The 18,111-nt window shown below is 43.0% G+C and overlaps 2 protein-coding genes across 3 annotated transcripts; both read right to left on the minus strand.

The window, feature by feature from the left end:
• Positions 1–65: 65 nt before the first annotated feature.
• LOC118392191 (calcium-binding protein 39-like) lies at positions 66–11,866 on the minus strand. 2 transcript variants are annotated; one of them, XM_035784036.2, is made up of 9 exons: positions 11,733–11,866; positions 8,483–8,642; positions 7,218–7,382; positions 6,467–6,585; positions 3,736–3,904; positions 3,534–3,593; positions 3,037–3,102; positions 2,439–2,582; positions 66–2,335 (listed from the first exon to the last, which is right to left on the minus strand). In XM_035784036.2, exons 2-9 carry the CDS (start codon positions 8,594–8,596, stop codon positions 2,147–2,149), a joined length of 1,026 nt encoding a protein of 341 aa, XP_035639929.1. In that variant the 5' UTR covers positions 8,597–8,642; positions 11,733–11,866; the 3' UTR covers positions 66–2,146. The 2 variants fall into 2 exon arrangements, with proteins under 2 accessions (XP_035639929.1, XP_035639841.1); XM_035783948.2 differs by having other exon boundaries at positions 11,675–11,852.
• Positions 11,867–12,817: 951 nt separating this feature from the next.
• On the minus strand, positions 12,818–17,499 carry LOC118394860 (uncharacterized). Its single transcript, XM_035788465.2, has 7 exons — positions 17,434–17,499; positions 16,914–17,108; positions 15,725–16,378; positions 14,375–14,401; positions 13,790–14,074; positions 13,365–13,645; positions 12,818–13,007 (listed from the first exon to the last, which is right to left on the minus strand). Exons 1-7 carry the CDS (start codon positions 17,497–17,499, stop codon positions 12,944–12,946), a joined length of 1,572 nt encoding a protein of 523 aa, XP_035644358.1. The 3' UTR covers positions 12,818–12,943.
• Between the last annotated feature and the right edge of the window lie 612 nt (positions 17,500–18,111).

The raw sequence follows: 18,111 nt of genomic DNA on the forward strand, positions 1-18,111 counted from the left end.
CTTCCATACATTCAGCAGACAGATACAGGAAAGGACAATGAGAAACAATTAACACTGAGCAATGGTTAAATTTATTCCAAATGTTTTTCATTTATTTATGTTTAGATGGTAAGGCCAAAGCCTTTGACACTGCTGAAAGCACCCACACACTCAATGTGCTGGGACTGGAGTCAAAGGTTAGACATAGCCAAATAATTTCAAGCTCTCTCAAATGGTCATTTGTTATTTTTGGAAGAAAATTCCAGTACAACATTGCTTGTAGAGAGTACCATGCAGCCAGTAGAGGAACATGCAATTTAAGTATGCATTGAGGAATACTGGTCTCTGTTGGTTTGCACAATGAAATGGTTGATCTGCCATCTATTGGGATATCTTGAGCTTTCAGTCAAAAGCACTTGGCTCAACATCACTCTTGGACCATATCCTTCACTGCAAGTAAACATGTCTTTTGAGTGGTATATATGCAATATATTCATATTATCCAATCAACTCCATCCCTCAAATAAATCCGGTGTTTGAAATGGCAGATTAGCTCAGTCAGTGTAAAGTAAACATTTAAACAATCTCCAAAGAACATATTTAATGCTCTGGAATTGTACTGGAATTTCAATCCCAATGAAAAGGGCTCAAACTGGGTGGTGAAGGGGAAACATTTGAATGCGCCAAATAATTGTCAACTCCTGAAGCTCACTAGATATGGTGCAACACCCCCAGAAAGCAGTGAATATCATAATAAACCAGAGTGGATGAGTGGGGGGAAGAATGATGCGATTCTCGGAAATCCCCCTCAACCCCCCCTCCCGGATCAGATTCCAGTTGGGTGATGGAGGGCGTGTTCCTCTACCCAGGCATTGCTGACACCTGCCAGATCTTACAATGCTTGAAAAGGATATATTTTACGTATCAGCTAACCACATATGTTATAGCAATCTCTCAGTGGATGACGTGGCACGCAACCATTGGTTGATACATGCAATGTCTGAGCAGGGTAAGGTGACCATTGGCTGGCTGCTCAGCACAAACACACAGGCTTGATGTTTTAGTTATCACCTTGCCCCATCCCATTCCCTCCAGGCCTCCCCTCCACCCCACTGTCCTGGCACCCCAGCACATTTTAGTCGTCCGAGTTACTGAAATACAGACGGAAAGATAAGAGGATTAAGAGATCTGGGCTAATACCATTACATTCCCCAGCTGTACTAATTATTAGTAATGTCCTCTAGGTTAACAATGTAAGAGCTGGCCCTGGCTGGACATTATGTACAAAAAAAAAACAGCCACCATTTAAATTCAGCAGTAAAATTAAATGCAAAAAAAAGACAGATTTTTCCTCTTAAAAATGAATTTGATTAGAATTACCGTAAAACTTGATTTAAGGTAAAATATATATATTCATTTGTCAATGTTTCAACAAAATCTACAAAGCAAAAATAAAAGTCAATATGTACATGTTCACCCTGTCCCAGAACAAGTCAGGCCTGTACCGAAATAATATCTAGCATTTTACCCATATCATTCGCTTTGTGCTGTTTCACAACACACCAATAGCTGCATGGTTTGGTATGAGGCCATTGGAGAACCCATTTCAAAATGTATCACTGTTGCTGCTGTATACGATGAAAGCATAGATCAGAGTTGTAGCTGGTACGTGCTTTTTGCAGACTGTGACACCAAGTAGACAGGGCCAGCGTTTAGCCAAGTACAGCGATGGATCTGTCACATTCCAACAAGGCATGCAACCATGCTCACTTTGCTAGTACCTTTTCACCTCAACGTTTATGTTCATATTATAGCACTACGTGTGTGTCAGAAGTCTGCATAGCACTCAAATGTAGATTTCGTTGTTACTATGTTTGAATGACCTTTGTTGTGTTGTTGATGTTACCCTTCCACATGTCTTAATGTGGAAGAAACAAGCAGCATCTATTATGTTCATCTTTTTAAAAGGAGATACTAGAAATAAAAATAGAAAAAAATAAATCTAATGTCCATTGCGTTGAACAGCAGAATGAGCGGGAGACTTCCTGATGACTTGATGTGGGCGAGTTATTTTTTTTCTTCCTCAAAATGGTGGAAAAACCAGAACAGCAGCGGCTGCTGATGAGTCCGTTATCCAGATGTTGTCTGGACCCCTTAAGCCCCTCCCTCAGGCCTCCTGGGGGGACGGCCTCTTCAGATCTCTGATCTGTTTGACCAGGTACGTCTTTTCATCATTGAACTGTTCGTCCTCCGTCCTGTCGTTCTGGAACTTGGAGAGGAACTCGATGAGTTTGGTCTGGTTCTTCAGAAGAATGTCCAAGATGGGCTGTGTCTTGTTGGGGTTGGCCACAAACACCTACAGGGGAAGGAAGGACAAATTATTCTTACAATCTAACTAAACTCGTCAAATTGCACCGCCTGCTATAGCCTTATGCTAGTCTCTCCTTTTTTTATTTTACCTTGAAGACATGGAAGGCCTCAAACTGGATGTTGCGGCTTTTGTCTCGAAGAAGGTTCATCATTAGCTTGAGGTTCTCTGGCTTGCTGATGTATTTCGTCATGATGGTGAAATTGTGTCGATCGAGAAGAAGCTCTCCCAGCAACTAGATTGTTTCAGTGTGACAAAAAAACATGAAGTAATAATTGCAATTAGTCTGTGGTAGGTGATAAAGTAATAATTAATTTAAATGCCAGGTTTGAAACAAGATTCAGCTAAAACTATATAAATCCAATTTGTAAGTCGCTCTGGATAAGAGCGTCTGCTAAATGACTTAAATGTAAATGTAAATGTAAATAAACAGATAGTCATTATAGTTGGGTTTACACAAGGCAAAGTGAAGATACTGCTATGCATTGGCAAAAATAAGAGGACGTTACCAGGCAGATGAAATGTAACTAAAACCTACTACATCCACAGACTGATGCAACATCAGTCAGCTTGGTGATATTCAGTAACCAAACACCATGTAAAAGACCATCTATACTTAGCCCTGAAAAACAGGTATACATCAAAATACAATTGACAGCGGTTTACGACAACAGGACCAACGTTCTTACCTTGAGGGATTGCCTTTTAGTCACGTAGTTCTCAGAGTGGAGTAACTTCTCATATTCACTGAAGAACTGGAGGGAGGGGAGGAGAAAGAATCATAGTGAATGTCAAGCGCTATTTCAGAGTGCATCTGCTTGTTTGCAAACTCAGTGACAAGCCAACTAGTGACATTCTCACACCGATAGACAGGGAGCTGCCTTGTATTCAAAACAGCCAGTGTCGAATGCCTGTTTTTTTGTTGTTAGGTACTGAGTACTGTGCTGCCAAGGTAATTTCCATATTCCCTGGTATACTTTTCATGGATCTCAGATGTCTCTGAAATACTCCGTTGTCAGGCTGGGGTTTAGCGCAAATAAACTCAGCTTATCCTGGCGTGACCTCAGTCTTAAAAAGCTCCGTTAACCAGGATAGGTTGCTATTCAGAAAAAATTGAATTCAAAGAAACGCGTCATGGAGATATGTAACCCGGCGAGGACACCTCAGCACGATGTGGAGGACTTACCCTGTCGTAATGCTGCTCCAGGAACTCTGCACTCAGAATCTTGTGTCTCGTTAGCAAGTCCTGGAAGAGGAAAATATACAGGTATTTTAACCAATGAGATAAAAATGCAGGCCCTCTATTTAGGTCCCAAGAAACCCACGGTCCTAGGGGGTCTGAGATATTACAGTTCTGAGAAAAACGGCAGTCATTTTGGAAAACTCACTTTAAAAGTGGCGAATGCGTCTGAAGCGATGTCGAACGTGGACATCTCCACGTATCTGAAGAAGTCGTAGAACTGCTCGGCCCCCAGAGTGATCTTGGCCAGCGGCTCGTGCCTGATACACTCCCTCAGCATGATGCCACAGTTCAAAGCGATCTCTGGAGACTCGTACCTACCAGGTGGACATTTGAATAGGAAGGAGGTATCCCGTTATTAAGACGCAAGTAGGCTTGGGCGATGTCAACCTTTGTCCTAACGTAATTATGTACCCATAAAACATTGACATACGATGCTATCGCCCCCTATTGGCCAACCCCCCCCAACAACAAAAAAATCTTGTTGGAAAAAGAAAACAGTTAAAACGACAGTCGGGCTACAGCGTGAAATCCAATACAACGGGATGAATCATGACAAAAGAGAATGTTATTGAACGCCTGGGCAGAGGCTAATAGCAGGTACATCTTTTCTAACATTCCTTTATTGTGGAGGAGCTCTAGCAAGGAGCAGGTGTGTGTGCTGTGATGGAGCAGTGACTGACTGTCATGAGGAACAGGCTGTCTTACTGAAGTGAGCTACACTAGTATGTGGAAACTCCTTCAAATTAGTGGATTCAGCTATTTCAACCACCCCTATTGCTGACAGGTATATAAATATTGAGCACACAGCCATGCAATCTTCATAGACAAACACTGGCAGTAGAGTGGCCCGTACCGAAGAGCTCAGTGACTTTCAACATGACACCGTCATAGGATGCCACCTTCCGAACAAGTCAGTTCGTCAAATTTCTGCCCTGCAGGAGCTGCCCCGGTCAACTGGGGCACAAGTGATGTTATTGTGAAGTGGAAATGTCTAGTAGCAACAACAGCTCAGTTGTAAAGTGGTAGGCCACACAGAACAAGACCGCCGAGTGCTGAAGCGCAACACTCACTACAGAGTTCCAACCGGACTCTGGAAGCAACGTCAGCACAAGAACTGTTCGTCGGGGGCTTCATGAAATGGGTTTCCATGGCCAAGCAGCAGCACACAAGCCTAAGATCACCAAGCGCAATTCCAAGCATCGGCTGGAGTGGTGTAAAGCTCGGCGCCATTGGACTCTGGAGCAGTGGAAACACCTGCCCCAATGCATAGTGCCAACTGTAAAGTTTGGTGGAAGAGGAATAACGTTCTGGGGCTGTTTTTCATGGTTCGGGCTAGGCCCCTTAGTTCCAGTGAAGGGAAATCTTAAATGCTACAACATACAAAGACATTCTAGATGATTCTGTGCTTACAAATTTGTGGTAACAGCTTAGAGAAGGCCCTTTCCTGTTTCACCGTGACAATGCCCCCGTGTACAACACGACCTCAATACAGAAAAGGTTTGTTGAGATTAGTGTGGAAGAACTTGATTGGCCTGCAGAGCCCTGACCTCAACCCCATCGAACACCTTTGGGATGAATTGGAACGCCACCTTTGAGCCAGGCCTAACATCAGTGCTCGGCCTCACTAATGCTCTTGTGGCTGAAGTCCCTGCAGCAATGTTCCAACATCTAGTGGAAAGCCTTCCCAGAAGAGTGGATACTGTTATAGCAGCAAAGGGGGACCAACTCCATATTAATGCCCATGATTTTGGAATGAGATGTTCAACGAGCAGGTGTCCACATACTTTGGTCATGTAGTGTAGGTTATAGGACTACATCATGGGCTGGATAGAAACAATCTACCGTCTTCACAACTGGATAATAAATGCCTCATAAAATAGGAAAATAAACGTTGTTTCTTCTATCTATCATAAAGCTGTGATTGAAAATAGCCTATGCCTAGTCTTAGGCTATAGACATTCATTTGTGTTATTTATGAAAGACACAACTTTAGGACAACTCCTTCGTAGGCTAGAATATTTGGGAAATAAGCTGGTGTTTCTAACTTTAAGTTGTCGTAAAGCTTTTAAACCTCTCTTGGAGGGATATTCATGGTCTGCACTGATCATTACTTAAGCTTAAACTGGTTATTAGATGTTTTTATAGAATATTGATATGCTTTGTTCTCCCTCATTATTAGTCCTCTGACTAACTTGTGTTATTAGGCGAGAAAAATTACTTTGAAATGGAACTCCTTTACATTCATTGTTTGATCGGGAGAAAGACACACATAAAACAATGAAGCAATGCCAAAGGTCATTCATATAGCCTATCAAATGGAGAAAGAGAAGAGAATACAGGCTAAGCCTTTTAAAAACAGCTAAGCACAAGATAGTTCAGGAGTGTCCGGTACTTTAAAAAATAATTATCCATTCTGACTGTAAAAACACCAGAAAATCAGTTCCAGGTGATTTTACTATAAGAAATCTGTTTAAGTATTCCCACACATAATAGAGACATCGTATACAAATGTAAGCAAGGTTGGAAATGATTGTGTATTAGTCACACACATCTGTTTGGGTTTCTTTCAGTAAATTTGCAGTCTACAAATGATTTGTAATCATGTTCTGGCCCCCGACCGACCATCCACTCAATAAAAAATAAACAAATCTGCCCATGGCTGAATCTAGTTGATGATCCCTGATATAGGACTTTGTTAAGTCTCCAGTTATTACTATCAATATCGGCTTTCTGTCAACTTCTGCAATTGTTATCTTTCTATTTCGATGCATTTAATTATTTTGTATTGAGACAATGTGGTAACCAACACAAAAACAGGACACCCCAACATTGTAAATGACAGGTTGTAGTGTGAGTTTGGGCACCCCAGGCCTCACCCTTTGAGCAGCACGAAGAGGATGTTCTGCTGAGTACAGAGGTACTCCACCGTGGGCGTCCGCGTCCCGATCTGACGCCTCAAGATGTTGTTGAAGATCTGAGCCACATCCTTCTTACCCTGATGTTGTACAGAAATGACATGAAGCCATGTCAGAAAAGTGTTAAAAATCACAAAGGGTCAGCCATAAAGTTTTTCTGAACCGAAATTCTGAATTCAATGTTCTTATACATGTTATGGTGATAAAAACATTCACCTATTAGCACCATTGGTGAATTGTAACATTTCATATTAGTATCATTGCGTTGTTTTTGCACCCATTATCAATTTCAGCCTCCCTATAGCAGGAATAGCTAAGACAGATGTCTCTTCTGATGGGTGAGAATGACCCAGACCAACTGAAGGATGTGGAGGTTGAGCGTGTCAAAGAGGAAGAGGAGAATCACACCACATTGACTCAGTGAAGTCTACACACACACACACACACACACACACACACACACACACACACACACACACACACTGCAGTGAGGAAAAAAACATGTCCCTGTGAAAGCATGTCCATGTGCCAGTAGAAGAGACTGAACACAGTCAGTCTTGACTCTTTCTGTACAGCGACACAAATCGGTCTCTCTCATCTATATCACTCCTCCCAAAGGAGACCCACCTTTCTAGTCAGCATCTCAAAAGAAATCTCTCATATCCCTGCATCTGTCCCAAAGACAAACAAACACAGTGTAAAAGTGTTTCACCTCAAAGTCGATGAGCTGCAGGTCAGCTACGAGGGTGCTGAGCAGGCCACTGTTGTAAAGCTCCTGGGCCAGCTGGGCCACCGCTTCTGTCTGGGGCTCCTTCTCATTGGTGCCATACAGAATCTCCTTCATCGCCACGAGGCTCTTAGACACCTCCTCCGTGGCCTGGACACACACAGAGCCAGACACAGATGAAATGAGCTCTCTACATTATATAAGCTAGCTCTCCATCAGTCACCATACTGTTTCCTCTGACCTAGCTAACCCCTAACACCCACCATCCCATGTTGCACTGAGATTATCCCATCATACACTTTCTTCAGAGTGTAGAGATGGTTTGTTATGAAAGGAAACCCTCAACAGGTTGTTGGGACCAATGTCTCTAGTCAAACATGACAGGCAATTATTTTTGTTCATATATATTTTCGAAACACAGATACCATATTACACCTGGGGTCTCCAACCCTGTTCCCAGAGAGCGACCGTCCGGTAGGTTCACACTCCAACCCTGTTCCCAGAGAGCGACCGTCCGGTAGGTTCACACTCCAACCCTGTTCCCAGAGAGCGACCGTCCGGTAGGTTCACACTCCAACCCTGTTCCCAGAGAGTGACCGTCCGGTAGGTTCACACTCCAACCCTGTTCCCAGAGAGCGACCGTCCGGTAGGTTCACACTCCAACCCTGTTCCCAGAGAGCGACCGTCCGGTAGGTTCACACTCCAACCCTGTTCCCAGAGAGTGACCGTCCGGTAGGTTCACACTCCAACCCTGTTCCCAGAGAGCGACCGTCCGGTAGGTTCACACTCCAACCCTGTTCCCAGAGAGCGACCGTCCGGTAGGTTCACACTCCAACCCTGTTCCCAGAGAGTGACCGTCCGGTAGGTTCACACTCCAACCCTGTTCCCAGAGAGTGACCGTCCGGTAGGTTCACACTCCAACCCTGTTCCCAGAAAGCGATCGTCCTGTAGGTTTTCACTCCAACCCTAATCTACCACACTTGATTCTAATAATTAGTTGGTTGATAAGCTGAATCAGGTTAGTTACAGCTAGGGTTGGAATGAAAACCTACAGAAGGGTAGCTCTCCAGGAACAGAGTTGGAGAGGCCTGCCTATTCATTTATTTACACTGTCGTCAATTCAAACTCTTAGAGGGAGGGGTTTGAAATTCCCCACTCCATCGCTTCCATAGAATTTCTGAGGTCACTAATCAAGTTAGAGAAGTGGGAGAGAGGTGTAACTTGGAGGTACTGTCTGTCTTTGTGTTTACCTTCTCAGCCTTCTTGTCAGAGATGTCGTGTTTCTCCAACACCGTCATGTTGTCCTTCAGGTTCTTGACGATGTCCGCCGGCGACTTGTGGGACTTGCCAAAGGGGAACGGCATGGTGGTGGTTACCGTGGTCGACCAAGCAGCGAGTGCACAGTCCTACCTATCCACAGAGGAGAGAGAAAATATCAACTGGAGATGATAAATGAGAAAGAGAGAAAGAAAGGGCTCTGCAGAGAAAGACTAAACCAAACTGTGACAGTTGTTCAAACTGCATCAGTACAGACTCAGAGCTCAGTGAGGAGGAGCCAAATCAGTAAAGGCACTAACAATGTGACTCACTATTCATCATGAATCATACTGATACAAAGATACTACTCACCCACAATTAATAACCTACTGACTCACAATTCATAAGTCACACTGACACCAAGATTCATAGTGCTAAGAAACAACAGGATGTAGAGGGGCAGGCTAAACAGATTGATCTGAAGACAGGAAACAGCTAAAAGAGGTGGAAGCAAAATGTTGATCCTCACCCTCATACTGAGATTTGATATTAAGCATTACTCTAATTGTGCATGAGGTTGTTGAAAGGGCAGGCTAACTGCGGGGGTTGTTTTTACTTTAACTATGGATCAAATTGATTGGTTTACTGACCAGTTGCATGATAAGAGGAGGTGACATGGAGACATGACTGATTGGTCAGTGGTAGTCAATGATTACAGAGGTAGAACGTCCACTGCCCTATCCTACATGACCCCTTCTAGTGTTGTTAAGGTCACAGAAACCTCCATCTACCGGTACTTCTCCCCTTTTCCAGCCTCTCCCCACTAGTGTAAACACAAACCCACCACATATCCTCTCACACACCCCTCCCCAGACAAACTGTAAGGTGCTTATAACCGTATCTAGAGCAGTGAGAGCCGGGGGAATACATGAGCCCCTCAGTGGGACACGTCAGACCTTCTCTCACTGAGCTTTTATCTAGGGCAAGGGATGGGCAACTGGCGGCCCCTCGAATTCCCAAATTTAACTAGGCAAGACAGTTAAGAACAAATTCTTATTTTCAATGAAAATGTACCCCATTTTAGAACATTCATGACAATGCAATGACAACACTCAAGTCCCTTATATTATGGAGTTGAGTTATTAATAACAGGTTGCTTGATTTGATAGCAACACCATTGAGTCCCCTCAGTCGATACTTGTCGGCGTTTTTAAGAATTTAGATTTTTACATGTACCTACGTTTGTAACTAACTGTGGTCCTTTCACGGGGAATACTGAAATTCATACTTTCATTGAATACAACCTACTTTCTCCTCGTTGTTGCTTAACTGGAGACGCAACAGCCTTGATGTACTACATAAAACAGATTCAGTTGGCACAAGCGCTTTCACACGGAGTTGAGCAACACAAATCAGGAAAGTAGGTGATTGTAGTCGATAAAAATATTGATTGATGGCAACTCAGTTGTTGCTGTCAAATCACACAACCAGTTATCAATAATCAACTTCTCCTCGATATAAAAGAGAAGAGTTGAGCATTCATCAGCTATCAAAACCCAACATGGATTCCAATAGCACTGTTATGTGTACAGCCAAGACCAGTGAACTCCCAGAATGTAACGGTTAATGAACGAGACACAGGGTGATGTACCAGACCAGTCAGTCTACTTTGGCAACCCGTTTCCAGATGTGATCTTCCCCTGACCTGTGAACCCAAACCCTGTGATCTTCCCCTGACCTGTGAACCCAAACCCTGTGATCTTCCCCTGACCTGTGAACCCAAACCCTGGCACAGTCTTGCTCAGTCTCTGACCTGTCTTGGCATCTACATTTAGAATTAGAACCCAGCACTGGATTCAAGAATATAACCAACCAGCACTAAAGCAAGACCTAGCCTGGTCATATCTGATGTGTCCCATGTTAACAGATTAAAATAGAAACACAGACACCCGCCCCTGGTTTGAACTGAATCTCTGGGCAATCCATATTTCACTCGCAGGCTAAAGTTAATTAATGTAGGCAGCACTCCTCTACTCCAGGGTTTCCCAAACGTTTTGTTTTTTGCCCTAACACTACACAGTGGATTCAGATAATCAAACCTTGATTAGTTGGTTATTTTAATCAGCTGTGTAGTGTTAGGTCAGAAACCAAAACGTGGATGAAGGGGAGGCCCCAGATCAGAATTTGGCCAACCATGGTCTATTTCAACGTGACCCCCTTTAGTTATTAGAATGATGTAGATAAGCGGACAACACCGATGTAAAATGTTTAAGTACTATATAGAGAATAACGAATTCACAATTGTATCTGTGCAGATTGCATACATAGCCAACTAGCAAGCAGTGTCTTTGGAAACCATCATGGTGCATTTCCATTGTGATTTTGGTAACGTTAATAGTACGTTCAACTCGTGCGATAATGGTAGCCTACTAGACTGGTATTGGTCCCTAATTTAACTAGTAGTACGGGCTAGCATTGGAGATAGACATTGGAAAGAAGAGTAGTGTAGCTAGCAAGTTTGAAGACAACGTGTGCAGTTGCGAACTAACTATGAACTACCAAAACATTCTTGCATCACTCGCTCATTGCTAATGTAGCTTAGCTAACATCAGCAAGCCCTAAAACAGGGAACCGCCCTCGTTATCCATGCCATGGAGCCTCAAAATAGGGTGTGTGGTGCAGATGTCAGCCAGCGTCTGCGCACAATATTTCGTGTTGGCTAATTGTAAACTGCTCGGTAGTGTCCACAAAGTCGTGCAATCCTGCCAACTGACGTCTCATATTGTGGTCCATACGGGAGGCCTAAATACACAACAGGCCTTTAAATAGTAGTTAGCTCGCTTGCTAACTACCACAACGGCAATGCTGTCTAACTAGCTAACGTTAACCAGAAATCTAGTTAGTTAGTTGGCTATAACAGCGCCAGGTAGCTAGTTACTGTACTAACTACTGTAGTTGAAGATAGGAAGATCAAAATTTGCTTGCTATTTTTTACATTCAAGGTCTTGAACGTCTCGTGTAGCAGCGAACAAATAACGTGATACGCTTGAAAGCTTTAACAGGCCTCCGCTAGCTGGCTAACGTCGATAGTTAGACAGATAACTGCCTGGCGTTAGCGAACATCATTGGCCAATGCAGGCAGGCCAGCTAATTGTGTTATCCAAATGACAAATGCAATATCAAACCTTACAAACTCGATCTTATCACTCTCCACTGATGTCTGAAACGCTAACGACTATGTACCGGTTCGTCTTGTTGGATTGGAGGCTCCTTTGTTTTCCTTATTTGTCGCCTCCCCTTGTTTGAAATGTTGTATATTTCCTAGTCCTTCATGTGTACGAGTGCGACTGGTTTAGCAATTTGTTGGGCATCGAGGTCTACCGCCCCACGCTGGTCGTGTAACGCTATAACATCTGCACATGGGGCCTCGCGAGTGTCCAGAGGGAGGCGCTCATGCACAAGGAAGAGTGCATGAATGACTTCAATTATGTATATAAACATACTTACTGTATGTATATCATAGGAGGCTGCTGAGGGGAGGATGGCTCATAATAATAGCTGGAACGGCGCTAATGGAATGGTGTCAACCACATGGAAACCATGTGTTTGATGCATTTGGTACCATTCAGCTCCAGCCATTATTATTATTTAACCATGCTGGTAATTTATGAACATTTGAACATCTTGGCCATGTTCTGTTATAATCTCCACCCGGCACAGCCAGAAGAGGACTGGCCACCCCACATAGCCTGGTTCCTCTCTAGGTTTCTTCCTAGGTTTTTGCCTTTCTAGGGAGTTTTTCCTAGCCACCGTGCTTCTACACCTGCATTGCTTGCTGTTTGTGGTTTTAGGCTGGGTTTCTGTACAGCACTTTGAGATATCAGCTGATGTACGAAGGGCTATATAAATCAATTTGATTTGATTACCACAAGTTCATCCTCCCAAATTAAGGTGCCACCAACCTCCTGTGGTGTATATATAAATTATTGGAATCCACGTACAAATAAAGAGGGCTATGTTGAATCCACACACCCTCGACAAAAAGTATGTTTGGTGAGCAATTCTGCATGCAAGCTTTTTTTCTTCATACTAGTCTTTCCCTTCAGGCACAACCTTATAAAGCCTCTTGGCTCCAGGAGACAAATGTGTACAGGTCTCCCAGAGTGAAGAGGCTAAATCTTATAAAGTTGTAATGAATGAATAGGACCACTCTATTCTACTAGCTTTGGAGCCTTCCCAAAACCAACCCTGGACAAAAAAACAAAAATAAATTGACAAGACCTGCCAATCTGAACAAAACAAACAACAGGATGGGATTTTATGTTTATTGAAAAATAGGATGAAATAAATCCCTGGTGTGTATGTGTGTGTGTGTGTATGTCTGTGTGCGCACATTTGTGTGTGTGTGTGTGTGTGCGTGTTTTGGGGTCTCTGGTTGCAGTGTGATGAAGATTTCAGTTGCAGCATTTCTGAGAGCAGCCTCCACAGCAAAACATCTTCCTCAGACATCTGATAAAGCTGTGAGGGAGACAGTAACCACTGACATGAATGTAACAATGTGGACACTACTACAACACTTCAAAATTGTGAGTCACACCCAGTGGAGGTTGCTGAAGGGAGGACGGATCATAATAATGTCTGGAATGGAGCGAATCGAATGGCATCAAACACATGGAAACCATGGAAACCTTGTGTTTTATTTATTTGATACCATTCCACTGGTTCTGCTCCAACCATTAACTCAAGCCTGTCCTCCCGTGCCACCAATTTCCTGTGGTCACACCATCCTTTACTACCTCCTTTTATGTGTCCGTCTGTCTGCTATCTTTTCCCTCCCTCCACTATATAATTATCTTCTGTCTACTTAAATCTCACTTCTTCTCGAGGGTCTTGTGGCATTTCTTCCACTCCTCTGTCTCATTCTCCTGTTCCTTCTTCTCCTTTACCTTCACTTCTTCCTTCTTCTCTTGCTTCACTTGGAACCTTTCCTCATCAGGCAGGATGATAATCTCCTCTACCTCCTCATAATCAGTCTCATTAGGCAGGATGATCATCTCCTTTACCTCAACATAATCAATCTCATCAGGCAGGATGATAATCTCCTTTACCTCAACATCAATCTCATTGGTTTCTCCTGTCAGATCTCCATTACTGTCCTGAGAAACACAATACAACATTGAAACATCTTTCCAGTGCAGATATAATCTGACAATCTACACAAGCTTTCCTCTACGTGACACCATGTGTGTGGATCTGACTGACAGAGAGAGTGGGAGCCTGGTTCTTATCAGGCGTCTTACCAGTACCGGGGTTTCAGTCCTGTCGGTGTTGCATGTCTGCCCTCCCTCAGTCTGGGTGGAAATGGGTGGCAGATGCGTGGTCTGTGGCCATGCCAGGGTGGGCAGTGGAACCTTCAGTGGGGGCAGGCGATGGGGGAGAGGGAGGGGTGGAGCGGCGGTGGTCTGGAGGCTAGAAGGAGGGATGATAACGGGGAGGAAGAGGGGGGCAGTGGCTGTAGTAGCGGTCAGAGAGACAGAGGTCAAGGAGGTCATAGTCACTGGAGTAGGTGACCTGTAGTTCTGACTCTTGATGGGAAGATTAGAGGTATAAGATTAGTTCACATTATTAATCACAAGATCACAGTGACAAGATACAGCCTACTGGACACAGACGTCAGTTCAACATCTACTCCATGTTGGTTCAACATAATTGTCTTGAAATGACATGGAAACAACGGTAATTTAACCAGTGTGTGTCCAGTGGGAGTACATGTGTATCAAAACCTAACAGGTCTCACATGCTGGGACAATATTGTAGCTGCAGTAATGAATCAGTAATTAATATATGTCTGTATTAATACTGTATGAATCCAGGAAACAACCTACCACTGACTCAAGTGTAGCGAAGTCATTCTGCATGAGAGGCGAGACAGAGGTGCAGGGTTAGATTATGTGGCTAAACCTACCAACTCTCACAGTCTCGCGTCAGAATTAGACGTTCATCCATGTTTATCAAACGTCAACTTTCAAAGTTGTTCCAAATGTCACATTTTGAAATGTTTAAGGTTAAGTTTAGGCATTAACTCCAAATGGTTAAGGTAAGGCATTAACTCCAAATGGTTAAGGTAAGGGTCAAGTTTGGGATAGGCTTAAAACAAAAATATAAAAAACAACTTTCTATCGCTGGATTCAAACTTGCAACCTTCGGAATCAGATGCTTACACCTATCTGCCATTCCTGTCCTCAACACCCTAGCAAAACCGAAACCTAGTTGAAGGTAACAGTGATCAATGTTGCCCCTAGTGGCTGGTTTCCACGTCATCTCCTGACATCCTCAGACATGGATGGACATTGAATACTAACTTGTATAATGGGTGACCTGGCTGGGCTAAACATAACATGCACAATGCATTTTTATAAAAACCTAACAAGCGTCCAACATGAGTTAACCCAATCCAAAATACTGCTGCAATACTGAAGGCTATCAGTTAACCCAATCCAAAATACTGCTGCAATACTGAAGGCTATCAGTTAACCCAATCCAAAATACTGCTGCAATACTGAAGGCTATGAGTTAACCCGATCCAAAATACTGCTGCAATACTGAAGGCAATGAGTTAACCCAATCCAAAATACTGCTGCAATACTGAAGGCTATCAGTTAACCCAATCCAAAATACTGCTGCAATACTGAAGGCTATGAGTTAACCCGATCCAAAATACTGCTGCAATACTGAAGGCAATGAGTTAACCCAATCCAAAATACTGCTGCAATACTGAAGGCTATCAGTTAACCCAATCCAAAATACTGCTGCAATACTGAAGGCTATCAGTTAACCCAATCCAAAATACTGCTGCAATACTGAAGGCTATGAGTTAACCCAATCCAAAATACTGCTGCAATACTGAAGGCTATCAGTTAACCCAATCCAAAATACTGCTGCAATACTGAAGGCTATCAGTTAACCCAATCCAAAATACTGCTGCAATACTGAAGGCTATGAGTTAACCCGATCCAAAATACTGCTGCAATACTGAAGGCTATGAGTTAACCCGATCCAAAATACTGCTGCAATACTGAAGGCAATGAGTTAACCCAATCCAAAATACTGCTGCAATACTGAAGGCTTTTATAGTTCACAATGTGAATTGTAAAGAAACCTGAATGCTATTCTTCCCTCCTTGTTCTTGCCATTATGCCAGCTGACCTACAGCATGCTGTGGTGTGTGGTGTTACCTCAACTTCCACAGTGGCTATTTCCTGCACTCTGTCCAGCATGGGTTCGATGCCCTCCTCCAGCTCTCTCCAGTAGTTTCTGAAAGAGCCCATGACTAACTCCTGCTGGAGCTTCCAAGCATCCAACATCATCTGGTCTTGCTTGATCTGCTTTCTGATCATGTGACACATGTCGATGTCTTGTACTTTCTCAAAACCTACAAACACATTTTGGACTTTGTGCATGAACTCCGCAGCCGTTTCCTTGTCAATTTTCACTGGCTGCGCATTTTGACCTGCTTCATTCTCTTCGTCTTCTGCCACCTTCACTATGTGGCCAGCTCTTCTCCCATTCATTACCTTCTTTACTTTTGGGTGTCTTGATCTTTTTCTGTCAATTCTTCCTGCAACCTCTAGCGCTGGCTTCATCAATCTCTCACCCTTCCCAAACCTCCTAACCATCCTTTCAAAATCAATCCTCTCCTCCAGTTTAGCTTCCTCTTCATTTTTGTTCACCTCCAGAGCTCTGTCCAGGGTCTGGCCTAGGGATCCCAGGTCTTTGGTGACCTTCTCGTGGTAGTACGCCACATCCTCCTTCAAGTATCTCATGGTTCTCTCTCTGGCTTTAACCAACAGGGCCTTCTCTTTCTCCTTCTCCTCACATAGGGGGACTGTCTGTATCATTCACACACACACACACACACGCACACACACACACACACACACACACACACACACATATAGGAGTCAGCAACAGGTAGTTTAGTTTTTGGTGAGAAATACTAAAATCATCAGGAATTCAGCTAAAAATATGTTTAATTCAGGGAATTTGTTCCCAACTATTCCCACTAATAAAATAAGAGACATACTGTATGTGATTGTGTCTCAATGTAATCAAGGTATGAAATGACTGTTATTTTCATATAAAATCTCTTTAGGGTTTAATTGTGGTCAATTTGCAGTGTACAAATTATTATAATGAGGTGGATATAACAAAATAAAATAAAAATACTCAATCATAGACATTACTATGGTATTATGCAAATAGTTACAGCCACATTAAAGTTGACGAACACAGTGGAACACACACACACACACACACACACACACACACACACACACACACACACACACACACACACACACACACACACACACACACACACACACACACACACTATAAGGTCATGCTGCAGGACTGGAGTCCTACCTGTGTGTGTGGCAGGCAGTTGATGGTGGTCCTGTCAGGTGAGGGTGGTCTCGGGCTCTGTTCCACTGGGTCTCGGTTCTTAGCGATGGGCTGCAGAACACCCGTTGGTGTCATAGTCACCTGAGGTCTCCTGTTCCTGTTTCTGGACACACACTGTCTGGGTTCAAAGTCTGGGTTCCTGACCAGATGACCAAACTGGGAGCACAATGACATGAGAACATTACACTCAAATCCATGTATCTAGCATTTGAACACCATTTGTTTTGTTTTTAAGCCATAGCATAGGTCCGCTTACCTGATAGGGTAATAAGGAAATCCATGTGTAAATCACACATGTTCAATAATGATAATAATAATAGTAGGCTATATTTAAATAGGATAGCACTTTCATTACAGAGTTATCTCAAAGCTCTACTAAGGAAAAACATTACAGAAATGATATACAACAAAAACAATATACATTTAGAAGAAAGGCAGGTAGTTGTAGGCCTATATGCCACGTTATATTGCTCTTAATTACCATATAGCGACGACGGGGTCTGCGCACTGGCTTACAGTACCCTTCCTTACAAGCGTCTGTCTGCATCACTGGAGGGAAGAAGAAGGCCCCAAATTACATTCCGGACAGACAACATTTGTTAATGAAAAAACAACATTTGCTTACTTAAATATTCTCTAAAGACACCTTGTTCAAATTTGGCAACAAATAATACATTCACTGCCTTACTTTAAAATTTACCCTCTCCACTGCCATCACAAATCAAGCAAGTAACCTACAATGTAGTGTTCTAGAACTCTTGTAATGTTCTACTTGTTATTATGACACTCTTGAATAATGTATTTGTTATGCACAGATGCAGTGTCATCACATGCCTGAGTTTTGGCCAACACAGGAACATGCAACAATGTATTACATTTCTGTGTGCATCTGCTAAATAATGGACAGCTGACTCTGATAGGCTAATGGATAAATTATGTAAACCTATATTCAAGTTTACTGGGTCAGGGCTGTTCTAGGCTGGCCTATATATTACAACAGAAATTAATGGCTATTTACAAGTTCAATGTGTATTTATGGAATCAATAAAAAAAGAGACCACCTACAATAGGCACGGGAAATAAATATATTTTGGGTTTCAATGCAGAAAACAGCGTGGTGAATAGACGTGAATAGATGCTAATTGTGACGGTTATGTAG

Source organism: Oncorhynchus keta, chromosome 1 (assembly GCF_023373465.1).
Source record: "Oncorhynchus keta strain PuntledgeMale-10-30-2019 chromosome 1, Oket_V2, whole genome shotgun sequence".
In the NCBI taxonomy this organism is placed as follows: Eukaryota; Metazoa; Chordata; class Actinopteri; order Salmoniformes; family Salmonidae; genus Oncorhynchus; species Oncorhynchus keta.

Excerpts from the sequence above, each read along its gene's own strand:
- LOC118392191 (XM_035784036.2), bottom strand. The coding sequence starts at position 8,596 with ATGCCGTTCCCCTTTGGCAAGTCCCACAAGTCGCCGGCGGACATCGTC. Across the intron at positions 3,594-3,735 it reads ACGCATTCGCCACTTTTAAA|GACTTGCTAACGAGACACAA; the intron begins GTGAGTTTTCCA and ends TTCCTCTTCCAG. Across the intron at positions 3,103-3,533 it reads TGGAGCAGCATTACGACAGG|TTCTTCAGTGAATATGAGAA; the intron begins GTAAGTCCTCCA and ends CCCTCCCTCCAG.
- LOC118394860 (XM_035788465.2), bottom strand. The coding sequence starts at position 17,499 with ATGCAGACAGACGCTTGTAAGGAAGGGTACTGTAAGCCAGTGCGCAGA. Across the intron at positions 17,109-17,433 it reads GACCCCGTCGTCGCTATATG|TTTGGTCATCTGGTCAGGAA; the intron begins GTAATTAAGAGC and ends TTGTGCTCCCAG. Across the intron at positions 13,008-13,364 it reads CACAAGACCCTCGAGAAGAA|CTTTATCAGATGTCTGAGGA; the intron begins GTGAGATTTAAG and ends TCTCCCTCACAG.